This window comes from Podarcis gaigeae (assembly GCF_964106915.1).
Source record: "Podarcis gaigeae genome assembly, chromosome: 12".
NCBI classification, from domain to species: Eukaryota; Metazoa; Chordata; class Lepidosauria; order Squamata; family Lacertidae; genus Podarcis; species Podarcis gaigeae.
This window is the reverse complement of record NC_139688.1, coordinates 50,823,244-50,850,933: the sequence shown is the minus strand read 5'-3', so window position 1 is coordinate 50,850,933 and position 27,690 is coordinate 50,823,244. Positions and strand designations below refer to the sequence as shown.

The window sequence follows — 27,690 nt, the reverse complement described above, 5'->3', positions numbered from 1 at the left end:
CTAGATAATGCAAGCCCTCTCCTCCATAGCAAGTATAGAAATGCAGCACACTGCTACAGAAGGGTCAGGGCACTCTGCGCCTCCACTGCAAGGCTCCAGCAGGCGATATTTTTTTTTAAGATAATTTACCAGCTAATTAGTTATGGGCTTAGTTACAAAGCTACTGCTATATTAGATTATTGGTTTGACTTGATGCTGGTTGTCAACTTCCCAACAATCATTTATTGAAATCATCAGCCAGAAAAGTTGTAAAGGAAGCTTAAAGGTAAAGGGACCCCGACCATTAGGTCCAGTCACGGATGACTCTGGGATTGCGGAGCTCATCTCGCTTTATTGGCTGAGGGAGCTGACATACAGCTTCCGGGTCATGTGGCCAGCAAACTCTTTGGGGCAGCATGTTGGGTGGGCCAAAAGAAGCTATGCGCCTCACACACTCTCACACTCCTGCAGAAGCAAATACTCGCAGGCAGTGAGGAGAAGTAGTTAATTCTCCCTTCTCTACTTGTCAAGTGATTAATTTGAAGGGGGGAGGGGGAGGAGAAGGAAATTTGTATTTCCATCAGGGCTCTTTGTGTCTTTGTTCCCAGTGAGGGCAGGGTAGAGAATTTTACTTGGGAGGAGGCCAGATTCCCCCCACCTTAAAAAAAAGCCAACAAAACTAGAGACCTAGGGTTTGATGCAAACTTCATCTTCTGACTTCCACTGACATAAATGTTCCTTGAATATGCAGCAGGTTTTTGATCCAGTGCAGGGATCTTGCCTGTGGATTGTGCCTCCTTCAGGCCCCACACCCATGCTGTTTAGGAGTATCCCCCAACCCTCAAGCACTGCACAAAGTACCCCTGGGGCTTGTAGTAGGGGGGGGGGAATCCTCAAAATTTGTCTTCCCCTCCACCAGTGGGAATTCCACTTAGGATACTCCTCTTTGCTAGAGTCAGGTCTATTTCCACCCCTTAGTTCCCTGTTCTTGTGGTTCCCCCTTGTAATTGGTAATCCTTTAGTTGGGTATAATGTCCATTGTAAATGCCTATTTCCCCCCCAGGGTTGGAGGGTCTGTTATAAACTCTTAAATTTTAACCAGAATTAATGTTCCTTGAGACTTCATTTGTCTGCATAGTTTTCTGGTAGTAAAGGCTCCACATGGTCACTTAACATCCTACTTTATGTGGAGATCCATTTATGTGAAATAGTCACAACTTTAAAAAAATATTTCCAAAAATATATCTAAACCCAAAAGTGAGAGACGTACCATTCACTGCTGCGCAAAAAGAGTCTGACTTAACATATACCAGGTGAGAGGCTGGTTTTGATATACAAGGTTAGAGGATGGTGCCAGATTGCCTCATGCTTTGAAAAGCAGAGTTTAATAAGATGAAAAGTAAATTCCCATACTAAGTAGCTTTGGTTATAGTGAACCCTTTAAAATCAAGCCCCATTTTTTAAAGAGCCAGTTGAAAAATACATCGCAAGAAAAAAGATGAAGTAATACAAAATAATTGATACAGGCTGGGATATCAAGACACTTTGCAGGCTAGTTAGTCATCCTTTAGCCCCATTGAAATCAATGAGACTTGTTAGTCATGACTGGCCTTGTGTGACTTACTTAGTTGGAGTCCAGAACGCATCAGTTAAGTATAATGTTACATGACATAGGTAAACTTAAGAGTGTTTACTTAATTAATCTCTATTAACTAGATTTTTTTTTTAAAAAAATGTCTACTTGTGGTAGACTTTATATTTTAAAAAAGTTTCTGTGTGTTCTGAAATACCAATTCCTGCTTACTGAAATCCAGTTTTTGGAAAGCCTGTAAAGACGGCCAGTTAAGTTTCAGCTATTGTGGTGGGGGGGGGGGTGATGTGCATCCTTGCCCATTTTTTAAATTGGACTGAGACCAACCCTTTACTGAGACCAACTCTTTAATACTCAGTGGTTATGTTATAAAAAATGCTGATAAAGGCAAAGGTGAAATTCAACATCGCACTGATTTGATCATTCTGCCCCAGTGGAAGCAATTTCTGCTTGGTGGGCAAAACAATATTTCCTCTCTACCCCACCATGCACTGTTCTGGAGCATGGAAAGGAGGAAGGGGAAAGCCCTGTTGTGCTAGCAGGAGTTCTAGTGCACTAGGCTAGTTGAATCTAACCCCTAGTTTTTGCGTTTATAATTTATTTTAATTATTTATTTATTAAATTTGTTTACCGCCCTATACCAGTAGATCTCAGGGCTGTTTACAACATAAAAGTACAATATATTATGTGGTTGCTTTGGGTCATTTGCCGAGTCTTATTTGCTAGGTGTTGTCCATACAATTCTTACTGACTGCGACAGAGAGAATGAAATGCCTTCAGTTGGTTATAAGACCTATTATGTTAAAAGTAAAAACAATTATTCACAAACATTTCTGAAAATTAAATTGTGGATTAAGATTGGGAAAATTCTTGCATGATGGATCAGTCTGCTTGAAGAGCCAGTAGCCAGAGGTAGGAAGACACAACCAAGTTCCTTGAACTGAAACCAACATTTTGATGTGTCACTTAAGAGCAGTTCATGCCTATCAGTACAGTGGTACCTCAGGTTACAGACACTTCAGGTTACAGACACTGCTAACCCAGAAATAGTACCTCGCTTAAGAACTTTGCTTCAGGATGAGAACAGAAATCTCGCGGCGGCGGCACGGTGGCAGCGGGAGGCCCCTTTAGCTAAAGTGGTACCTCAGGTTAAGAACAGTTTCAGGTTAACAACGGACCTCCAGAATGAAGTAAGTTCTTAACCCAAGGTACCAATGTATTGGCGCAGGAGACCTCAGCCATGAACACGCCTTAAATATTCATATTGCTGATAAATATGTGTTTCTAAAGTGTCCACTTTTTTGGTGCAGTGAAGGCCATTATGCATGCTCAGGGAGCTGCTGATTCTAGCAAATTCATAACTTTTTAAAATTCCCTTTGTTGTTATTTCAATTGAGCCTCGCCTATTGGAAGAACAACTGTTATGAATTTGCTAGAACCAGCACCTTCCTGAGCATGCATAATCTCCTTGGAAATCTACATTTCAAGGAAGGATTTAGCAAAATGATGTCAGCCAAGTGGATAAATCTCCAAGACAGAACTGCTGAAGCAATAAACTATATAATGCTTCTGATATCTTTATTAAGAAACCTGTTAAGCAGTGGCATGACAGTGATCAACCATCTCTGCCAAGTTCCAAAATGGTTTTACATATATGAAATGCAAACTTGTTTTCTCAGCTGCTAACAAACTAAAGGCAGTCGATTTAAATGTTTTGCAAATTTTCTGTTGCACCAAGGTGACTGCAAAATGTTGACCTCTGTGAACTGAAGATACCTATAGGCAAGAGTTTGCCCCAAAAGTATTTGCTGTGGGACTTTTCCATGTGAGATTACTACCAAACCAAATTAGAGATGCCTAAATAAATGTGTGGTTCAGAGACTGTTCAGGTATTTGCTTCTCTCTGTGCTTGTTGAAATTGGGAGATCAAATTTATTTGAATGTGCAACCTCCTTTATTCCTAGATGCTGAAACTTAAAGGAAAGTCTGTTTCATTGTCCAGGATTAGAGGAATTTCATGTTTGGATAAAGTGGTCTCCCAGTTCATGCATTTATCTCTTTAGAGAGGAAGACCACAAAGCCCTGAGGCCTGTTCCAGTCTCTTAGAGAAGCAAGAAAAGTAGAGTAATTGCTGGACAGCTTCTCTGGCACCTCTGTTCCCCATAGTTCAAGTAGCTGCTAAATTGCGAATGCAAGAAAGTGGCAAAAGGAAGGGAATGTATATGTTTCCTTGGATGGAGGAAACATTTTCCTCTTGAGCTATGTTTCTCATTTCTGAGATGTAATGGGGTAGTCTCAAACCCTTAACTAGATCTGTGTGCAAATATATATATATAAAAATCAGCCAGCAAGGATAAACAAGATCTGTTTTTCCTTTTTTTATTAGCCCTTTATCCTGGATTTGACTGGAGAACATACTGAACACACCTATGGAGGTGTGGAATGCTCAGTCTGCATACAAGTGGAGGGAATGCAGATGATTTGGAACAGTCAGATGCAGATGACTCCTTGTAGGAAGATTGTCACTATCCCCCAAGAATGTGCTATCCCCCACAATGCCTCTTCTCAAATCAAATAGACTCTTAACGCTTATATCCTCTTACTTCAAAGTGCCCTTTTATGTGTTCTACCTGAGGTATGAAAGTTAATGTGACTGAAGAGATCTTATAATAGCTTGCTTGTGGTGTGGGTAATATGCCTCTCCATATTTTAACACAAAGTATTTGGTGTGAACACAGCTGTAAAGAACAGCCTAATATTAAAGTTTTTATAGAGGAGTGACTGACTATTGAATTACTTTAGCGCCTAGAATTAAAAGATGGTTGCAGACATGAAAATACCTGCACTTTGCATCTGGTTTCTCAGATTATCCAAACTGATGCAAAGCTAACACACTTGCTAAGGATGCAGTAGTCTCTGTTCGCTTCCTCCCATTAAAGAAAAGGCGTGCATTACGTAAGTGGCTCTCAGTGCGTGGTCTGCATCAGAACTGCAAGCTTTGGGGTTCATTCTTGCAATAAAGGTTCTCCAGGACTGAGGGTGTATCTTACAATTTACCTTTTAATAGTGGCAAAATAGTTGTAGCTTTTTATTGACATTTCATTGCGTGCACGTGTGCACTTTTTGCAAAGTGCAAGTTCTTGACGTATAAGAACTACCAAGCTTTTTGTAGTTAGCCTGTTTTCACAAGTAGTTGTCTCAGCTTTGTGTAAGATAATTTATTATCGCTGTGTAAGCTTCCTTCCTCGATATCGCTCAGGATAGTATCCCAGGAAGTTTATTCAAGAAGATTCAGGAGTGTCCTTTAACACTAAATCATAATTGTTTCTTTTTGTCAGGACTGTTAATGATCAGGTCTTACGGCGGGAAGCTTTTAAAGCACTTTACTGTACATGCAACAGTAACAATGATGGGTGTGAGATAATATAAAGCAAGTTCCTTTACAAAATGGCAGCACTTGCTGTAGGGAAGACGAAATTATTCTAAAGTGAAACACTTAATAGCAATCTGTTGACTGGAAGTGTATAGCTTACCCCATAGCCTTCTAAGCAGCTAATAACAAAGATTACGTTTCATTATTTGCATGGCCTATAAGAACTATGTGCAAAAGGGTTAATCAGTAAATACATTCTACCCATATTTTGTAAGCTGTTTCCAAGAGTACTTAATATAATTCGTATTTAATATGATTTTTTTTTTAAAAAAAATGTGCAATACTAATAAGAAAAGCATTTCGGTGCAAATTAAGTTGTTTAAATCTCTGGTTCACACATTTTAATGCTGCTTTGTTATCTTTTAGTGTCTGCTTTTTTAAAAAAGCTGTATTTAAATGTACATGGTGCCAATGTGATATAGTAGTTAGAATGTTAGACTAGCACCTGAAACACCAGGGTTCAAACCCCCACTTAGCCACACAATTCACTCTGTGACTTTAGGCCAGTCACTGTTTCTCAGCCTAACCTGTCTCCTGGGCGTTATTGTAAGGATAAAAATAGGGGCAGAATGAACCATTATTTGCTACCTTGAGCTCCCTGGAGGAAAAGTGGGATATGAACACAATAATAAAAGAAGTACTTCAGTTCCTTTTAAATACGTATTGTTGTAACCATTTTTGCAATGTCTTTAACACAAAGGGAGGTGAATTTAAGGAAGCGTATAGACGGCCAATAAAGCGAGATGAGCGCCGCAACCCCAGAGTCGGCCACGACTGGACCTAATGGTCAGGGGTTCCCTTTACCTTTACCTTTTATAGAAGGAAAATTCCCGATCATTGTCTTCCCCTACAGTTGCAGTTTTCCTTAGAGGCTTGCAAGGAGGTGTCTATGCACTGTGTGAAAAGGGGGTGTGGTGGGGGCTGTTGAAGAGAGCAAGAGATGGGGAACATCATTTACGTATCTTATTATGCACCTCACTATTGTGATCCAGTGATGGGTACAGTTTGGTGTATTGCTGAAATACTATTTTGATGTACTCCACATTATTGCCTTAGACACTCCAGGAGAAGATAATGACTTGGAAGTGGGTGCAGACCTTGCCTGACCTTTCCTCCTTTCTCCCTTTCCCCTCCCTACTGCAAAGGAGTGTAACCAGAGTAATTGGGGTTTGCTGCTTTGGGTGTGATGAGGGTATGAGCATTCCCCCATGCTCAGGATAGGTTTGCTCTTAGGTGAAAGATTCGGCTAAGGAAGGGGTCAGCAAACTTTTTCAGCAGGGGGCTGGTCCACTGTCCCTCAGTGGACAGTGGGGGGGGGCAGACTATATTTTGAAGAAAAAAATGAATGAATTCCTATGAGAGCCAGTGTGGCGTAGTGGTTAAGAGCAGTAGACTCATAATCTGGGGAACCGGGTTCGCATCTCCGCTCCTCCACCTGCAGCTGCTGGGTGACCTTGGGCCAGTCACAATTCTCTGAAGTCTCTCAGCCCCACTCACCTCACAGAGTGTTAATAATAATAATAATAATAATAATAATAATAATAATAATAATTTATTATTTGTACCCCGCCCATCTGGTTGGGTTTCCCCAGCCACTCTGGGCGGCTTCCAACAAAGATAAAAGATACACTGAAATGTCACATATTAAAAACTTCCCTGAACAGGGCTGCCTTCAGATGTCTTCTGAATGTCAGGTAGATGTTTATCGCTTTGACATCTGATGGGAGGGCATTCCACAGGGCGGGCGCCACTACTGAGAAGGCCCTCTGCCTGGTTCCCTGTAACTTGGCCTCTCGCAGTGAGGGAACCGCCAGAAGGCCCTCGGAGCTGGACCTCAGTGTCCGGGCAGAACGATGGGGGAGGAGACGCTCCTTCAGATATACTGGACCGAGGCCGTTTAGGGCTTTAAAGGTCAGCACCAACACTTTGAATTGTGCTCGGAAACGTACTGGGAGCCAATGTAGGTCTTTCAAGACCGGTGTTATATGGTCTCGGCGGCCGCTTCCAGTCACCAGTCTAGCTGCCGCATTCTGGATTAGTTGTAGTTTCCGGGTCACCTTCAAAGGTAGCCCCACATAGAGCGCATTGCAGTAGTCCAAGCGGGAGATAACCAGAGCATGTACCACTCTGGCGAGACAGTCTGCAGGCAGATAGGGTCTCAGCCTACGTACCAGATGGAGCTGGTACACAGCTGCCCTGGATACAGATTTGACCTGTGCCTCCATGGACAGCTGTGAGTCCAAAATGACTCCCAGGCTGCGCACCTGGTCCTTCAGGGGCACAGTTACCCCATTCAGGACCAGGGAATCCTCCACACCTGCCCGCCTCCTGTCCCCCAAAAACAGTACTTCTGTCTTGTCAGGATTCAACCTCAATCTGTTAGCCGCCATCCATCCTCCAACCGCTTCCAGACACTCACACAGGACCTTCACCGCCTTCACTGGTTCTGATTTAAAAGAGAGGTAGAGCTGGGTATCAGCTTTGTTGTGAGGAAGGAAGGGAAAGGAGAATGTTAGCCACTTTGAGACTCCTTCAGATAGTGATAAAGTGGGATATCAAATCCAAACACTTCTTCTTCCTCTATGCCCCACAAATAACCCAGAAATGCATTTTAAATAAAAACACACATTCTACTCATGTAAAAACACCAGTCAGGCCCCCAAAATAACGTAGAAATGCATTTTAAATAAAAGGGCACATTCTACTCATGTAAAAACACGCTGATTCCCGGACTTTCCGGGGGCCCAATTTAGAACGCAGTTGGGCCAGATCCGGCCTCCGGGCCTTAGTTTGCCTACCCATGGGCTAAGGGGTGTGCGTGTGCATTCACCTGTCTCTTAAGTGAGAAGTGGAATGTTGGGGAGCTGTATCTGCCGTGTGAGCATGAATTCAGCTCACAAATGTATATCAAGTAGAATTAGGGGGGCATTTGGTGACTGGTGTTTTATTGTTCCATATTTATCCTTTTTATTGTACTTTTGCAGTATACTTTTATTGTATTTTCTTGTGTTAATATTCTATTACTGCTTTGGGGACCTGACCAACCAATCACCCATTCACTTGCACACATGCTTCAGCAAAAGCTGCCTTGATACGGGTGTCCCCCTACATGATGGACTTGTGCGTGACACAGTATACACGTAGCACTGGGAAATAACTGAATAATTCAATTCAGCTCTGGAAATGGTGGGATAGAGCTGGGGAGTCCAGAGCTCATCAGTGAGAGTAGGGGAAGCCCCAAAGAGACCAGAGGTGCAGTGGGGCTTTGTTTACGCTGCTCAGCCTTCCTGCTGAACAGCTGATGTTCAGGGTAGTGCAACAGCAGAAGCTGCTGATTTCCCTCACATCCTCCAGCCTCCTGCTGGCCTCAGAGCTTCAGTTCTAGTTGTGGGTATGTTTGAATTGAAGAGAGAGTGGCAGAGAGGGCATTTAGAGGGTGTTCCCCCTTACACAATTTCACTTATGCGCATGTATCCCCACATACGTGAGGAATAGCTTGTACCCTCTCTAGCTTCTACCCTCCTGCCCTTCTCACATGCTGCATAACACAGCTCTTCCTACTACTCATTTGCTGTTACTGCAGCAATACAGGGTTTGAAGGAAGAAAGTAATGAAGAAGTGATCATTACAGAGACACAGGTCCCATACATTGAGGATGATGTTGAGTCTACTGCATTTCATGTGAAGAAGAGGGAGCCTTCAAGTGATCTAGCATACTGCTCAGAGAGGTGCTTGGGAACTGGACTCTGCAGGGTTCCAGGAGGCATTAATCTTTTAAAACAACACACCTCTCTTTCTTGCTCTAATTAATCCTTTAAGCAGTTTACTATTTGACTGTATGACCAATGGTGACCAGAAAACTGTGTGTGTTTCGGGGAGAACCTTGTCCTCTAGACCAGTGTTTCCCAACCTTGTGCCTCCAGCTGTTTTTGGACTACAATTCCCATCATCCCTTGCCACTGGTCTTGCTAGTCAGGGATGATGGGAGTTGTAGTTCAAAAACAGCTGGAGGCACAAGGTTGGGAAACACTGCTCTAGACTCTCTACACTTGCTGTGTATTGATGGGTTAGGCCGAGCTGTTGATGGATGTCTGATATAATATATAATTGATAACTTTTATCTAAGGTGATAGTGGCTGGTCAGCAGTGCTTTGGGTGGGGAGGTCAAAGTACTGCTAACATCCCTGTACCAAGTCACGATCCTTCATGCCCAGCCAGTACTGCTTTTGGGGAACGGGTGGCGCTGTGATCTAAACCACTGAGCCTCTTGGACTTGGTGATCGGAAGGTTGGCAGTTTGAATCCGTGCAATGGGGTGAGCACCCGTTGCTCTGTTCCAGCTTCTGCCAACCTAGCAGTTTGAAAGCACGGCTATGCAAGTAGATAAATAGGTACTGCTGCGGCAGGAAGGTAAACAGTGTTTCCATGCGCTCTGGCTTCCATCATGTTGTTCCGTTGCACCAGTAGCAGTTTAGTCATGCTGGCCACATGACCCGGAAAACTGTCTATGGACAAATGCCGGCTCCCTTGGCCTGAAGCGAGATGAGCGTCACACCCCATAGTAGCCTTTGACTGGACTTAATTGTCCAGGGGTCCTTTTCCTTTTTTACCTTACTGCTTTTTGTGCCATATTCATCTCAGTTGAGAAATGCCCAGGAATTGCCTGCAGTTTGATAGCTTATATCTCACAGTTATTTCAATAATTATTTGTCCTGCCAGAAATTTATTTTGTTTTTGTTATGTGGATGTGCCACCCTTCATCACTGGAACTTCAGTGGAACTCAGTACACTGCCAAGTGGCCTCCCTTTCTAGCTTCAGGAAGGGTGGTGCATCAAGTGTCCCTGGGTTGTGCCCATAGAATAGGTGTCAGAGTGATTCATCTGGTTAACTGCTTGCTGGGTCAATTCCAGTTCTGCCTCATGGACAGACAGCTACTGAATATTGAGATGAAACACTGGGAGTCAGTGCCCAAGATCAAGAACAACTCTCCTGGGCGCATTCCTTCCCAGTCTTCTTCCCCATTGCCCCACCACCTGATTCCCAAAAGTTCCATTGCTTATCCATAATGGGTTTTTAAGTTTTCATGTTTGTACAGTGGTGCCCCGCAAGACGAACGCCTTGCAAGACGGAAAACCCGCTAGACGAAAGGGTTTTCCGTTTTGGAGGCGCTTCGCTAAACGAATTTCTCTATGGGGTTGCTTCGCAAGACGAAAAAATCTTGCGAGTTCCCACAGGGTTTTTTTCGCTTTTTTCGCCCTTTTCCTAAGCCGCTTATCAGCTGATCTGCTGATAAGCCGCTTCTCAGCTGATCGCTAAAAGCCGCTAGACCGCTAATAGCGCTAATCCGCTAAGCTGTCAATGGGCTTGCTTCGCAAGACGAAAAAACCACTATATGAAGAGAATCACGGAACGGATTCTTTTCGTCTTGCGAGGCACCACTGTACTACTTACACAGGTGCTAACATACCTACTGGTGCTATTTTCCACACATAACTGCTCTCCTTGGTGCTAGATGAGGCTGTTAGGGAATTTGTCTGCAGAGTGGAGGGAAAGGAGGATCTTTTTCTGCCACCCCATTTCCAGCCGCTCTCTGAAGTCTGGAGAAAAAATCCACATAAGAATATTAGCGGGGCAGGCAGGGGAAGCATGGCTTTGTTATTTGCAGTCTTTAGATGAGGACTAGATGACATCATCATTATTATTATTATTATTATTATTATTATTATTATTATTATTATTTTGTTGCCCCAGCTGCTCTGGGTAGCTTTCAGCACACGTTGTTGTTGTTTAGTCATTTAGTCGTGTCCGACTCTTCGTGACCCCATGAACCAGAGCCCGCCAAGCACTCCTGTCGTCCACTGCCTCTCGCAGATTGGTCAGACTCATGTTTGTAGCTTCGAGAACACTGTCCAACCATCTCGTCCTCTGTCGTCCCCTTCTCCTTGTACCCTCAAACTTTCCCAACATCAGGGAAAGAAAAACACATAGAAAAAGCACACAGAAAAACATAAAAAAATCAAACATAAAAAACTTATTGATGAAAAATAAGCGTAGGATTTTAGCTGGAGTTCCTTCATTTTCAGTCTTTCTTTCTTTTAGGTGCTTAGACATCCTTTTGCGGCGCCTGCAACCTAGGCTTAAGGGGCCATTTGGCAAATAGCTTTTATATCTGAGTTTCCAACACTGGTTTGAATTCAGCAATCTCTGGAGGGGCACAAGTCAGCCAACCTCCACTTCTCAGAATTCATTGACATGTGCCTGTAAAAGTGGTTTCTGTGTAGGTCCCTAACAAGTTACTGATTAGTGGTGAGAATTGATTGCTTCTTTGGCATTGGATCCAATGAAAGCAGTCTTTCCACTTTGCAGTTATTTCTGGCTCCGCCTTGGATAGCCACTGCCTGCTCGTTTACCCTTTTCCATTATATCATTTTCTTTCCCCCACCCCATCCTGTCTAGCTGCTTATAGTTGCCTAGCAATGAGAGTGTGGAGAAAGGAAACTAAAGCAGTAACTTATGATCATATTCCTGTCCTATTTATCGATCCACCAAGGAACCTGTCCTGTCTAGTCTAAAATATCTATTGTTAGCCTGGCTGCTCTAGAATCCACCCTGAAAATTTGATCCGTGTTGTCCCTTTTTGACATGGCAGAAGATTAAAGTATGGCAGCCATACACAAAATCCTAGAAAGCAACGAATGTTTGGGGAAGGTAATGTCTTTCCTGATCTCTGAAATGAATCAATATAACAAGCAAAAGCCGGTTGTAATTACAGTGGTGCCTCGCAAGACGAAAAGAATCCGTTCCGCGATTCTCTTCGTCTAGCGGTTTTTTCGTCATTGACGGCTTAGCGCTATTAACGGCTTTTAGCGCCTTTTAGCGGATCAGCTGATAAGCGGCTTGGCAGCTTAGAAAAAGGGGGGAGGGAAAAAATTCGGAAAAACTCGCAAGACATTTCGTCTTGCGAAGCAAGCCCATAGGGAAATTCGTTTTGCGAAGCGCCTCCAAAACGGAAAACCCTTTCGTCTAGTGGGTTTTCCGTCTTGCGAGGCGTTCGTCTTGCGGGGCACCATTGTATTACAACATTTTGATTTTATTCAGCCAAATGTTCTCAAGTGCATTATGTCCAGTGCAAAAGCCAGCTCATGTTTTTGGTATTCCGTATTTGGTTGCTAATAAGCAGAAGTATTGCATAGCTAGTAATTTCTGCTAATCTGTTGGGTTGAGGGACAATCACACATCCAGTTAATTTATTTCAGTTTGTTATACAGTAGTGTGTTCTTTTTAATTCCTCATCTGTTTACTTTGCCGTGAATTATTGTAGTGATTAATCAGCTATTGTTTATGTCAGTAGTTTGCCAAATCTCTTTTGGCATATGTATTGCTTCAATCAATAAAAGGTTTTACCATCAAGTAAATAATGTCTTTTCAGAGAGCCTTGGAATAAAATTCCTAGATAAACGTGTACTGTCTGAAAACACAGCCCTGCTGTTCTTTAGGTTTTATTGTGAATTTGAGTGAAAGGAGGGAAGCAAGTTTATATAAATTGTTGCCTGTGTATTCTGGCCCCATAGCTTGCGCAGAATTCTTTTCCATGAGTATAGGGCACTTAAAAGTTAGGGAAGACCCTGTCTTGACACTGCTCATGGGGTGCTGAAAAAGAAAGGATATTTTGATGTGTAGTTTCTTCACCGCTACCACCAAGTTTATATTTCCCTGCCCCTGCTGCCTCCTACTAAAGAGTCCTTTAACTTCTAACTTAGTTTAATAAGGCTTCGGAAACATTAAAGTCCCAATAAGCTCAGTTTACTTAACTGTTGTTCCACACAAAACTTTTACTGTTTTGGAAAAGGCACTTTTAAGTAGCTTGAACATTGACCCATAAGAGCAGCCTAAATAAACCCAGAGTATATTCAGTTAAACCCTAAGCAAGCCAATACATATTTTTAAAGTTATGTCAGAATTCAGCTTCTAGTTATATTTGCAGACTTCTCTTCTGGCTTTTCTTCTGGAGAGGTCCAGGTATGCACTCTAATTTCCACAGTAGTCTAGTTCCTTTCTCTTAGTGTTTCAGCTCTTTATCTCTCTCTTACTCCAACTCTTCCCTTGTATATTATGTCAACTTCTCCTCCTAACCTCTTTGTCAGTCAGAAGGAAACTATACTCCTTGAATTAGATTCCATTTCCCCTATTTTGTTATATTTCCTCCCCATGCTACCTCTTTTGTCTTCAGATTTCATTCCCCTATAATTACCAAATTGTATTTTCAATCCTTGTATTCTTTGTAATTCAACAGTCTTTTTTAAAGAAAAAAATCAACCATTTTATAAGCAAGACAGAACATAGTGAAACAATTTAATCTCTCTATTTTCCATCACCCCTTTCACTGTTCTACCCTCACTCCACCCCTGAAGAATTTGGACACATCTGTTGGATGCAAGGCTTCGCTATCCACAAATTCAGTGCTTTGGGTGATGTCTTGAAGATTCCTGGATTGCTGATCTGCACTTATGTATGTTCATTGTTGGAAGTTCATAGCATTTTCGTGCATGAAAAAGGACTTGTGAAAGGGGCTGGATTACAGGACTCACTGGCTACCTTGCCAAGCCAAAATGTCTGAATCCCCAATGCTGATAGGTAACAGATCTGGAACGAAATACAGATCTGGAATGAATTTAATACTGCTGCTTGTTTAGGTAGTGCTTTTGCTTCTAAGACTTCACTCTGTGTGTGCCTGTGCCAAGCAAGGGCTTTTGCCAGCACACCCAATATTTACATTATTATTATTATTACATTATTGATAATCCCTCAGTTCTACACATGACATCCACCGCCACCTTTTTCACTTGGCACCAATAGCAAGGAGACTTGCGAGCAGATTCCTAAATGTGATGTGGCGCGAAAGCTCGAATAATCCAGATCTCACACACCCTTTTTTTGCACTGTTCATCCCTCCCTTTAAGGCTGATTGTGTCTGCCTAGCAACTCCAGTCTTGGTGAAGCTTCACCAGGAGAGATCTACCCTTACACGGCTTCTCTTTTCTATCTCCTCAGTGTTCATTATTTTCCTTGGTTTGTGTCAGAAACTCATACATGCTTCCCATTGTTAAGATACTTCAGGGTTTTTTTTCACCAGTTGGGACAATTCCTGTAGAACTCAAAATGCATCTCTTGAGAACCATACACTGCAGGGCTCAAGGGAATCTAACAAGTTATATGCAGTCATACCTCATGTTACGGCCGCTTCAGGTTACGTGTTTTTGGGTTGTGGACCGCGGGAAACCCGGAAGTACCGGAATGGGTTACTTTCGGGTTTCGCTACATGCGCAGAAGTGCCAAATTGTGCCTGCGCAGATACGGCATTTCAGGATGCGAACTCTGCGGGTTGCAGACGTGCCTCTGTCACGGATCCCGTCCGCAACCTGAGGGTTCACTGTACAGTGGTACCTCTGGATGCGAACTTCCGGAGCCCCGTTCACATCCAGAAGCGAACACAACCCGCGTCTGTGCGGGTCGCGATTTGCCACTTCCGCGCATGCGCATGACGTCATTTTGACCGTGTGCGCATGCGCGAGCCGCAAAACACGGAAATAACGTGCTCCGTTACTTCCGGGTCACTGCAGCGCGCAACCTGAAAATACTTATCCTGAAGCTACTTCAAGCCGAGGTATGACTGTACCTACTTTCAGTTCCATATTGTATTATATTCTATATGCAACCTGGTTTTGTGGAAGAGCTGGTTATCCACAAATAATTACTGTAGAATGGCCCCAAGATCATATTCTCGGGCCATGATGACTGCCCAAGAGTAAACGTAGAACTTTTTCTCTTTCTATTGTCTCCTAATTGTCTGTCTTTCCCTTGTGTGACTGAACCCCTCCTCATTTGCAATTGGAGTTTGCCTCATTGCATTTCGGCCTCTCTCACCGCCTGCCAGATCCCTATTACCCTTTGCTCTCCTTTCATACAGCAATAGTAATGGTTTCCCTTCTGTTAACTGTTGGTGTGGCTTACCGAAATACCTGCTCTGCGTGACTGTAAGTCTGTAATAATCACAAACTCTGGAAATTGTGTTCTGTTGCTTATTTTCTTCGGTTTGCAATGGAAGAAGCAATGTCTCAGTGCTGCAGAGGGTCTCAAGGTTCAGGATCTTGAAAAGGACACTTGTGATGGTGACATTTGTAGGCTTCTATGTATGGGTGTGTGTGTGCTCAGGGACACATGTTTAACAGTACCAGGTTCTACGCTCAGGCAGGAATAACCAGCTCCTTAAATATAAGATAGGGCACACCAGAAGTACATGTGAAAAGGATCTCAGGGTCTTAGTAGAGCACAAGCTTAACATGAGTAAACAGTGTGATTCAGCAGCAAAAAAAGCTAATGCTATTCCAGGCTGCATCAACAGAAGCATAGTGTCCAGATAAAGGGAAGTATTCTGCCTTGGTCAGACCACACCTGGAACACTGTGTGCAGTTCTGGGCACCATAATTTAAGAACGATGTCTGGAATGTGTGCAGAGGTCGTCAGCCTAGATGATCAAGGGTCTGGAACAGTTGAAGGAGCTGGAAGAACTTTCTGATAGTAAGAGCTGTTCGACTGTGGAACAGACTCCCTCAGGAGGTTTTTGACTCTCCTTCCATGGAGGTCTTTAAGCAGAGGTTGGATGGCCATTTGTCCTGGAAGCTTCAGTTGATATTCCTGCATCTATTTATTTATTTTGCATTCTAGGGGGTGGGCTAGATGACCCTACAGAGGGTCCCTTCCAACTCTACAATTCTGTGATTTGAAGTAGGTTGCTGGAAGAGGGGGACTGCCTCCTGTGAACCCAGCATAGGAATGCAGTGGGCTGTTGCTGTCCCTCCTGTTAGTTCCCATGCAGACTAATAACTTTTGAGGGCTAATTTGCTCATCTTATTTACTCATTTAATTACTTATTCCGTTTATGCCCTGCACCCCCACCATCCGAGAGCTGCCAAGGTAGCTATCATGCAACACCACTAAAAATATAAGAACCATTAATTTCAACAGCAGCACCTGCAAAGAAACTCCATAAAATAAAACTTCAACATGAGCTTGAAAAACCTGGATATTTATTTTTTAAAAACGCATGTGCCTTGTGCCTAAATAACATTAGTGTAGATGTCAGGCAGCTCTTCATCTCTGAAGTTGGGACTCCTGAAGCAGAGCCTAGATTATGGTCTTGGTGTTTGGGCAGCCTATTACAGGAGAAGGCAGTCCAGTTAATAACCTGGTCCTTTGCAGGAAACCCAGACTACATTTCAGATGGCTACAGAGCTGTGTTCGTGTTAAGCACCTGAGCATGTGTTTTGCTGGTTATTGTATAATGTCCTGCAAGAAAAAATCATGTATTATTTTTGGTAACAAATTTTAAAATTTCCCAAGAAAAAAAACCATCCGTTCATGAAACTTAAACTATAGAAGAGAGAATCTAAATCCAGATCAGAAGTTTTCTGGTGATGGTTAAGATTCATAGATGGTTAAGATTAACTGGCTAGGTAGCTGCCTGTTGTGTTTCGAGGAAATCTTAATATCTCACATAAGCTTTGTGTAAAAGCTACTGTCTTCTGCTGCGTACTTTTGTAACTGTGTGTTGAGAAGATACCCAGCTCTAAAAAATGAGATTGTTTACGGTTCAGTTTTATCCTTGGTGCATTATTTCTCATGCTGCACTTGTAGAGGTTTCACCATGCTTAAAACAGTCAGCAGTGTGTCTGAATTCTCATGCCGTAAGGGTTAAAGGCGTCTCTTGTAGTGAGAACTGAAATGTTGTCTTCCAGTTCATGTGCAAAGGCAGAGTGCGGTTTCCATGGAAACTCTTGGAATAATGTGTTTCATGTCTTCCTCTTGCATTCTGATAGTAACATATCCCTGCATGCAGAATCTTCAGAGTTGGATACCACTGTAATGGAAGGAAATGCATTTTGTTTTTTTAAAATGTGCAGCATTTTGTAAACCTTAAATTAAGAAACATAGCTAGGTAGAGCAAGCAAATCAGGTCAGTGGTCCTGTATAAATTGCTCATGGGGCTAAGCCAGTATTTCTAAACCCACGTTTTCACCTGTGATATTTAATACATGTTTTCCCAATCTAGGTGATCACAGTTTGGGCCGAAATTGATTTTAATGTCATAGAAATGCAGCCTTTCACAAATAGGTTGTCTTATTTTTTCCGAAATAGAAGCACACTGGGGATAAACAAATAATTTCAGAAATTAGAGGGACCTGTGACAGGATAATAATAATAATAATAATAATAATAATAATAATAATAATAATAATAATAAAAAGGTTCCGGGAAAGGAAGTCTGTGACATTGGTGTGCATCTCCCTTACGCAGCTGTGTGTCAGCCTCGCCCATCTTGTTTGTGAGGGAAACTACAGGTTGGGTTTCCCTTACGTTTTCAGGGTCCTAGAGAAATGCAGCTTTCTTTTACCTGGCTGTAAAATTGTCTCATTTGATTTGTGCAATGCTGGGTTTTTAGTCTGAGATGCTAAATGGAATATGCTATCATGAAAGCAAAAATTGTGGAGATGGGAGGGAAACTTTACTAGGCAAAAGACAACACCCTTGAAATTTGCAGGGTGGGGTTAAGCCTAAGGTCTCAGAGAGTATTATGCCTCTAAAATTTCTTTTAATAGCTTATAGAACGGTGGCTGCAAATGTTTGCGCATGGGAATGAATTTATATGTGTGAAGAATTTTCACCTTTTCATCTGGCAGTGGCTACCAGGAGATGATGTCACCTTGCAGCCGATTGGTTGTTTCAGTACCTAGTGCAGGGAAGAGAGAGAAGGATGCCGGCACAAATCTCCGTGGTGGATCTATGGTGTTTTCTGACAGTTTTTCACAGAATATTTTGATTAGCACTGAGATTTTCCATCCATGTGGCCATGTGAGCAAGTGAGAGTATCTTAGTGCAAGGGGCATTGAGAGCTGTCAGAGGAATGAGGCGACTGATCTGCAAACGGATCTGTGATTGTAAGTGCTGAAATCAGGGTGGAAGAAATGAAGCAGGGAGTGTTAGTAGACACTGTGGGAGGAGGATGTGTAGTAGAGACGGCAAGCATGAGTAGTAGAAAAGCAGAGGTTTTGTTCTCTGTTAAAATGCTGGGAATGAATTTAATTGCGAAAGTTCGGTTTTAGCAATAAATTAGAATTGGACAATACTTGCCTTGTAAAATATTTTTTCTTGTTGAAATACTAGGATTTTAAAAATGTCCCCCCCCCCCATCATTTGCAAAGCCATTATATGAAATGAAATGACTTTTCCCCTTTTCCTTTTTATTACTTGTCTACAGCTTTGAAGACAAAGGGCGTAATAATTAGTATTGATTTTATCTGATTTTTGGCAACTTCTGAGTGAATGCTGCTTAAAAGGCACTTCTTTCTTTTTTAAAAGGATTATAACACAAGATTTTGTTTTCAAACCTCCTTTCCAGATAAAAGCTTTGATGATGAAGAGTCAGTGGATGGAAATAGGCCATCTTCTGCTGCCTCAGCCTTCAAGGTTCCTGCAGCCAAAAAACCTGCAACTCCCTCAAATACTTCAAGAAAGCCAGGTTCTGCTGGTGGGCCTAAGGTTGGAGGTAAAACCAAACTATTGACCCTTGAGTGTTCTTCCCCATTCCCCCTTTTCTGCCTTTCTTCTCTTTGCTGACCCAGTCTCAGCGATAATTCATATTGAGGAACTTTGAAGGGTAATGTTTAATTCATAACTGCAGTATTTTTTGCAGACCTAGAAAGTGTGAAGAACCTTGGCAAAGTGTGTGCATACATGAATTAGTGCATGTGTGTGGATGTAGATGATAGTCCAGTTAATATCCAGTTTTTAAATGCTTGTTTTGTATTGTATCATTAGCTGTTCACACTCTTGTGGATAGTTGAATTTACATTTTATATTTATTTACATTGCATAGTGATGAATCTAATGCTTGATACTGAAACATCCCTGCTGTTATATAAAAACTTAAAAACAGGTAAATAATATCTTAAGTGGACTCAAGCCATTTGTTTGAGGGGGGGGGAATGTAGACCACACCACAGTGCTGTGATATTAATTCCTGTGTAAGTGTGGCAGATTTGGTTCATAGACAAATCTGTTTTATGTATTTACATGCATGTCCCTAGGAATTTTAAGTTGGAAGACATTTATTTTCTTTTGAAATGGCTGGAAACAGGACTTTCTAAAGCAAATAACATTTCTCTTACTGTGATCATTTAAGTATAATCAAAATTACAATGGCAAAATTTAATACAGGCTACTGATGCACTGAATTTATATTTAAGATGCAGTTGTCTGTCTGAAAGGTTTAGTTAATGTTATATTTTCCATTTTGACTTTTATTGTGTGGTTTTAAATTGTTGCAGAAGTTGCATTATGAAAGCTGGAAGGATTGTTACTCATGTTTTCTGTGTGAACCGGGTAGCTCCTTAAGATCAGCTGGGGCTTTGGTTCTGAAACTTATCTGGACCACACTTTCAAAATAAGAATTTGCTCATGCCAGGCCGAGTTTTTTATTGATAAGAAATTTATTGGAAAACACAATTAGGATTGTACTCCATATCACTTGATGCTCTTGCTCTCATTTTGAAAATATATCTATCCCTATTCTGCAAATAAATAAATTATAATTGATACTATGCTATACTACATTAACCTAAACTGAAATGTTTAACAGTTTCTTTGATTGTCCTTGATTCTTCTCACCACGCTTGCCATCCGTTCCTCCCACACCAGTGTGGCACACCACACCCTTGGGGAACCGCTGATGTAGGACATGAATGCTGCAACCCCTGGCAGGCAGTTAAACATAACAGTTGTAAAAAAAAGGTTACATTGCCATGTATGATTCTGTATAGCACAACAGGTGTGCACTGGATGCTGGGTGAAATGCAAATCCAAAATTTTTCTTTGTATACAAAGCATCTGAGTTTACTTTTTGGTAAATTCTTAGCATTTTCCTCTAGGTTTTGTCTGAATTATTCTTTATTATAATTTCCTCTGAAATTTTGTACCTCATTTCTTTTCTTTTCTAAGATTTGGCTTTATAGATACTAGACGTTTCAGCAAAAACCAAACCCATAGAACCTTCATTCAATACTTCCCTGGTTTTTGTACGTGTGATGTAAAACAATTCACCTCTACTTTGTGTAGTAGAGTAAACTCATTTTTCTGATAATGCATAACCCTGGCAAAGAAAACAATAACTTTAAAACATACACGTGTAACTTGGGTTGTTAAGCCAAAATAGGTAAGCCAAAATGCACTGGTACATGAGCAACACACTGGTGTTAGCTCAAAGTGGTAATAATCAAAATTGGATGTGAATGTTCATTAGTTTGTTGAAACATTTTGCCATTGGTGGAAAGCTCAATTTCCCTTCTCCTCAATTTCCCTTCTCCTCAATGACTATATACATTCACACCTCAGTTGTCGAACGCGATCCGTTCTGGAAGCCCGTTCGGCTTCCAAAATGTTCGACAACCGAGGTGCAGCTTCCAATTGGCTGCAAGAACTTCTTGCACTCAAGCGGAAGCCGTGTCAGACATTTGACTTCTGAAAAACTTTCAAAAACCAAGAGACCCCAGAAAGTCTTAATAAAAGGCATGACAAAAATTGTGTCTAAAAACTAATTTTTAATCTGTATATGTCAGGTGTATACTGTATTTTTGTGTGTATAAGACGCCCCCTACTTTTGGGAACCCCAAATTGAGAAAATGGGGGGAGATGGACCAGAGTTGTTGACCCTTTTTTTTTTTTGAATGCCCCCAAGATCACTCACCTGATGCTGCCAATCGCACGCATCGCAGAAGAAAACAAGCTCCCCGCCAGCAGCCACCAATTGCACACACAATTGCCGCAGGCACAGCCAATCCGCAGCAGCCCTTGACGCAGCCACCCAATTGTCGCACCAACAGCCAATCCTAAGCAGCCCTTGCAGCAGCCGCTAATCACCCACCCAATTGCTGCTGACAAGCTCATGTTTGCAGCTGCAACCAATTCCCCGTCCCACATATGCACTATCCGTGTAAAAGACGCCCCCGATTTTTAACCTTATTTTAGAGGGGGAAAAACCTTGTCTTATACACGGAAAAGTATGGTAATCTTCTCTCAAAAGTTGGTGAATCCAGAGACCTCGAATACAACAAAAACATGTATTCAAAATAACTGATATGGCATATGTTCTCATTGGTGAGACACACATTTTACATTCTCTGTTGCGATGGAGCTTATTGAGCATGACTCCATTGACAGCTACTCTAGTTATATGACGCCGCCCATGGCTTCATTTCTCATGTCACATTAAACCATAGCAGATGTTCCTGCGGTATTCCCTAGAACGTGTCTTGTTGTGTCTTCCAACCCTAGGTTGACTTGTTCCTAACAAATGACCATGACAAACTTGCTATGACTTGTGGTTTATTTGGAGGAAATAAAACTTGAACCTGGGTTTGGAGGACATGGCAAGCCAGGCTCTGACTAATTTTGCAGCAGGATTGGAGTGCTATGAGAGTATTTGAGCTGCTGGTTCACACTGACACGGACTATTTTTTTTAATTTGACATATGAGCCATCTCACCTATGTAAACTCAGGTGGTAGCCATTTCTAATCTGATGAGTTAAAACATAAATGTGGGCATAGGAATTTAGCATCAATTTGGCTTAGCATGTAGTGTGAGCCAGATCACATATCTCTTACGTTCTTCTAATTTAAACATTTGCTAAAAGTCGCCCTCTAGCAAAGGTGTATGCACTCAAGTGTGGAAAGAACATTGCTATTTTTATTTACATGCAAAGTTATATTTCACCTAGTAGTTCACAAACATGTTGTCTAATAAGTTTAATGAGTTGCCTAAAGATATGTCAAGTGGCATTTTAATATACAGAATTAGTTAAAGCATTTACTTTCCTAAGCTTGAAACTAACACATTTTAGTTGTCTAATCTTTTATATTGCAGGCTTTGCATTTTAAGGCCTGTGTTAACGCATTAATTTACAATACTTTTAGCCCAGTGCAAGTATCAGTTTTCATTCCTTTTAATAACAACAATAATGATAATATGGATTCCTCCAAATGTTGCTTATTTATTTCTGCAGACTGCTGCAGTATCTGTTTGCTATCAGACTTTCTGCCTTCAAGGAACTGCCTAAATTAACTTGTTCTCCAAGAACTTCTGGAACATTTCACATGGAACCCTGTACACTTTTGAGGAATACACACTTGATTCATGAAGATCATTTAGCTAATGTCAGGCCTTACCATTGTCTCACGTGAGCTTTGTGTCACATGAACACACTGGTCATGTGTACTGTCACAGAGTGCTCTCTTGTGATTCCACACTACAATACTAGTAGGAGTGGACAAACTATGATTTGGGTAGGTCTGGCCACTATTACACATTACCTTACTGGGGAGTTGCTAATAAAGTTCTCAAGAACCACTGGAACAGAGTTTAAAAACACTGCCATAAATATTAAGCCATGGTTAGAAGTTGGTTTATATTCTGAATTGTTAACCATAGTTTCCCAATTCAGATGAAATGGGGAATTTTGTTAATGGAAGACTTCCTGGTTCCATGCTCACACATGTGAACCAAGGAATGAATGTGGAGCCCATGTCCATAGCAGCTTGCTGAGCCAATATATGTTCATGCAAACACAGCACTGTTTCATCGTTCATTGGTGATAGGCCTCTTTGAGCCACTTGTTGCAATTGGTAAAGGCAGCTGTGTGTAATGCTTCGAAATGCTGAAAATGGAAAACATATTTGGGGCACACTCAATCTTGTAAATTCTCAGTATCTGACATAAATCTTTTTTTCATCCATGCAACTAAATTTCTAATTTTGACCTTTCTTAACTTCCCTGCTTATATAGAGTGCCACTTTCTTGGGCTGGAGGCATTCTTCCTCCTCCTTTAGTTTCATCCTAATCACTGCCGCCTAATTCACTTCATTGGTATTAATTGATGGACCACATTAAGAAGCACAATAATCCTTTGGCTCTTTATATTCTCACCCTACTTTTCTTTATCTTTGTCTTCCAGTCTGTCTTACCAGTGATTCCAGCTTTTATCCCTTGTGTGATAGGGTTGGAGATACTAGACTTTGTGCTTTTTTTCTTTCTTTTGACCTTTGAGCATGGGAGAGCCACAGTTGTTGTCATCATTTTTGCCCACTGCTGAGAAGCAGAATAAATTATGGAAACTATGCAAATCTACATAATTATATGGGTGACAGAATTCAGGTTTTCTTGGTACAGAATTTGTTGCCCTGGCAGGGAAGGCTGGCATTCTTGTAAATATTCAGCAGTACCCTGTGGTAGTTCAAGCATTTTAAATTGTATCTTACGTAATAAAAACAGTAATTTAATCAGTCTTACTGTTTCTTAACAGTAGCTTAAAATCCCAGGTAAAATACATGTTTTTGTTTTTATTAGACCAAAGCTTTATTGAATATAACAAGCAGACATACAAGCAAACATTTATGCAAATATATATAATTGCAGTCTTATCACTTACAGGCACCACCAAGGAAGGAGGAGCTGGTGCTGTTGATGAAGATGATTTTATAAAGGCATTTACAGATGTTCCTACTGTGCAGGTAAGGTGAAGTGTGTTTTGTTCATGATAAGATTTCAGTTTGGAAGCACTTCAATTTTTTTGCAAATTTGCTTTTCACAGCACTCCTCTTTTAATAACTGAATGTTTACTGAGTTACATGGGCTGCCTTGAACTCGAGGAAAGGTGTGCTAAAAGGGTTTGAATGAATGAATTTTCTTTTGGGGAGGTCTGGTAGCTGAGTTGAATTCTCACACTCAGGTGTTAAATTATAAATATATTTGGGAATAATCTTCCATATCAGATTGAGTAGGATGAGAGTGAAGGGTGCAGTTTAGCTTACTTGCATGAACTTGTGTGGCTTGAGAGAGTTTTACTGGTCAGGAATCTGTAGGATAAGACTCCGACCACATCTGCTTGTGACATACGACAGCTATGGTAAAGTGGATTAATCCTAAGTGGCTTAAATACATATTGTGGAGGAGTCTGTCTTGAGCTGGGCATTGGACAAGGTAGCGATCAAGGCCTTTGCAGCTTATTTCCCTGTAAATAAAGAATTAGCTGAAATTTCACTTATTCTATTAAAAAATTACATGGTTGTAGTGTTGAACCATTAAGGTACATTCCTAAGTGCCAGACTAAGCAAAATGTGTTAGCATATTTTGAGAGCAAATTTCAAAAGCAATTATGCTTTTTAAATGGAGACAAGCAGGTGACTTGCACACACACACAAACACACACACACACACACACATATATTTGGGGGAGGGGAAACAGCCTAACAAAATAATCCTTAAATTCTGTTTCGGTCATAGGTGTCCTAGCAGCATTGAGACAAGGCATCTTATGTGATAAAGCAGTAGCTTTCATTGTTTCTCTGCTCAGCATCCTTCTGAGAGAGTGCATGTGTGACACTCACAAATCTAAATTCCTACAGTCAAAACATTATGCATAGTGTGTTTCATCAGTCTATAATAATTCTACCTATACTTCTTCATTAGGACAATAGAATAGATATAACACAGCATGTAGGAATTGTTAGATAGGGGTGGGGCAGAGGCAATGTGAGGAGCCAACAATTAAGCACCGACCATGCTGGAGACAGCATATGCTTCAGCCACGTTTTAGGATTCTCTCTGCAACAGGAGGCCATCTGATGAAATTACACTACATAGTTTTGGAATATTAATGGCTCTTATCTGCAACAAACATACAGTCATTTTAGCCAAGTTCTGTTATTTCTCATAAATTGTTTGGCTCATTGTGGCCTCAAAGTTTCACCAACAACAATCCAGTATACCCGGGCCTTTTTGTTTAACTACATCAAAATTGATTTTCACTAGCTCTAAACTGTTGGTGTAAATGGTGTGAAATTAAAGCTTAAACAGTATTGATGGTCATTGCAGCGGGACTTCTATAAACTTTTCTCGTATGGATACGTAAGTCCTTCCTGATCAATTAGAACACAGTAAAGCAAACCATTTTAGCAAGCACTTACTGTTATTATAGCACTATTATAGTAAGGTTGACATTTCTAAAATATGCATTGAGAAGAAATACAGGCAAACTCCCCACTTACACGGAGGTTACGTTCCGGGCTGCTGCGCACCTAAGTGAAATTGCGTAAAGTGGAGATCACCCTTTAAACACCCTCTGCGCTGCTCTCCCTTCAGTCCATACCCAAAATACTGTATCCCAAAATACCCACAACTAGAATGGAAGCTCTGGGGTCAGCAGGAGGCTACAGGACATGCAGGAAAATAGCGGTGGCTGCTTCGCTACAGCGTATGTTAGCTGTTAGGCGGGGAGGATGAGCAGTGTAAGCAAAGCCCTTCTGTGCTTCTGGTCTCTTTGGAGCTTCCTTCATCCTCACTGACCTCACCTTTGGGCTCCAAGGAGGGTCTCGGCAATTTCAACTTTCTGCACCATCCCCGGAACGTAACCCCTGCATAACTTGGGACTGATCTGTATTAGAGGAATGTTGCTGAGAAACAGCTCAAGGGCAGCATCAAGGGCAGGGTCTCGATGACAGATTTTGTATTTTTTGTTACATTTTCTCCATAAAAACAATTAGGTGGGGAAATTGTGGTCTACCTCTGACTCCTTGGAATATAGGCTGTTGTTTTGACAAAGTCGGGAGTATCTCAATCAAACGTAGGACATATAATAACTTGAATTTTTTTCCAGAAATTTAGACAGAAAATAATAGACGGAATTTAAGTTAGAGTCACCCTTATCAGTAGAGGCCGGGAATTCTTTTACCTGAAAAACCCCAGGATAAAAATTCTTATGCAGTGTTCAGTGAACTTTCCAAACATTGTGCTTTTTATAGTTGCTGTCAATTAATTCAGTGTTTTAATGGTTTTTAATTCCTGTGTGAGTAGGACAAGCTCTTGTTGTATTCTGTTGCCCTCTGTTGGCTGCCTGCAATATAAGCAACATTATTTTATAGCATTAATTATTTAAAGATATATACAAGCCAGCATATTTTTTCCTTTCTCCTCTTCTTCTTACCATTTATCACCCTGGTATACATTTTCTTAATTATTTACTTGGGCTTTTGTTAATAAAGGCTGAATTAGTACATCTGCATCCATATAGGCGCCAGTGAGTTTGTCCCCCAAAGAGGAACAGGATGCTGAAATACAGACTTAACATAACCATTTGCATTGGTTCCATTTCCTAGATCCGAATTCAAGATGCTGAGTTTCATCCATTAAATTTTAGCCCTACATATATAGGACTGCTTGCACCCATGTATCTGCCTTACAGTGTTTTATAAGCTTAATATAGGTGCACTCCTTTGTTATCAAACAGAACATTTTCATTAACTTCCTCTCACTTCTGCGGTTGGATTTTATATTGATTAATATTTGGGCGTGTGGGGGTCTAAAAAAAACGGTTAGGGTACTTTTCTAGTAGATAACTAAAATTTTGGGTCCAAAACATGCTGATGATTTATTTTTTTAAAAATGTTTGAGCACTTTAACGTTTCTCACCGGTAATACTATGTCTACTTTGTACTGCCAAACAGCAAATAAAACCACATCTGACAGGATTGCGGTGGAAAGGGACTTTGCCCATCAGAAACATAAACAATAACCAGTTATGGGCTAATTCTTATCCCTCTTATCCTTAACGCTCCCATAGAGTAGAGGGTTTCCACCATTCTAGAATGCTGCTTGGCTTGATTACTTGAGTTCTGCAAAACCCAGTCTTAGTCTCATCATCTTTTCTTTTCAGATTTATTCTAGTCGTGAACTCGAAGAAACGTTAAATAAAATCAGAGAAATCTTGTCAGATGATAAACATGATTGGGATCAACGAGCCAGTGCGGTATACCTTTTTAATATTACATTGTACATATTTATTTGACTCCAACAGTAGCTTATTGTCAAATTTATCCGTTTGGAATCAGAAATGATATTATACCAATTCTTTTCCCCCTTTATCCCACTCCCCACCCCCAGCTCAAGAAGGTCCGGTCATTACTTGTTGCTGGAGCTGCTCAGTATGACGGATTTTTCCAGCATTTACGGCTGTTGGATGGAGCATTTAAATTATCAGCTAAAGATCTCAGATCACAAGTGGTTAGAGAAGCATGCATTACAGTAGCGTAAGTATCTGCTAAGGAAACTGATAATACAAAACTACAGTACTTGGCTGTGGTTTAATCAATTGAATAGTCCTTACTGGAAATACAGTAGAAATGTTGCATTGCTTTACGTATCTGTGTAACTATGATAAGTAACATAACTGATGTAAAACATGAATAAGAGTTTAGAACACAACTGCAGGGCACATTATGCATCTGCATTCTGCACGCCCTTTGTTCCTTTGGAGGTGTGGTAGTTCTCATATTTTGCAGATTATTATTTTCCTGCTAGAGCAGAGCTTGTATTAAAGGGATATAATGTTTAAAAATAGGCATAGACAATGCTGCAGAAAGGCATTCATTTTGCAGAATATTAATATGCATTAGATCATCCAAAGTAGAATTATTGTGGTATGCCCTGCAGTGATAATAACTGCAGACACAGACCACCCCGCTATTTCTAATCTTAAATGTTCAAAATCATGAGCTGATAATAAGACTTGATTTGCTTTCTAT

At 41.2% G+C, this 27,690-nt stretch overlaps 1 protein-coding gene across 50 annotated transcripts in view; it reads left to right on the top strand.

Moving 5' to 3' along the window:
• The window catches only part of CLASP2 (cytoplasmic linker associated protein 2), a 122,599-nt gene that overhangs the window by 34,149 nt on the left and 60,760 nt on the right, over positions 1-27,690 (top strand). For all 50 annotated transcript variants that reach the window (XM_083705516.1, XM_083705505.1, XM_083705512.1 and 47 more), the window contains 4 exons: positions 18,460-18,606; positions 23,543-23,622; positions 26,823-26,915; positions 27,050-27,195. In XM_083705516.1, coding sequence (XP_083561642.1) covers positions 18,460-18,606; positions 23,543-23,622; positions 26,823-26,915; positions 27,050-27,195 — 466 coding nt within the window. The remainder of the gene's footprint in view (positions 1-18,459; positions 18,607-23,542; positions 23,623-26,822; positions 26,916-27,049; positions 27,196-27,690) is intronic.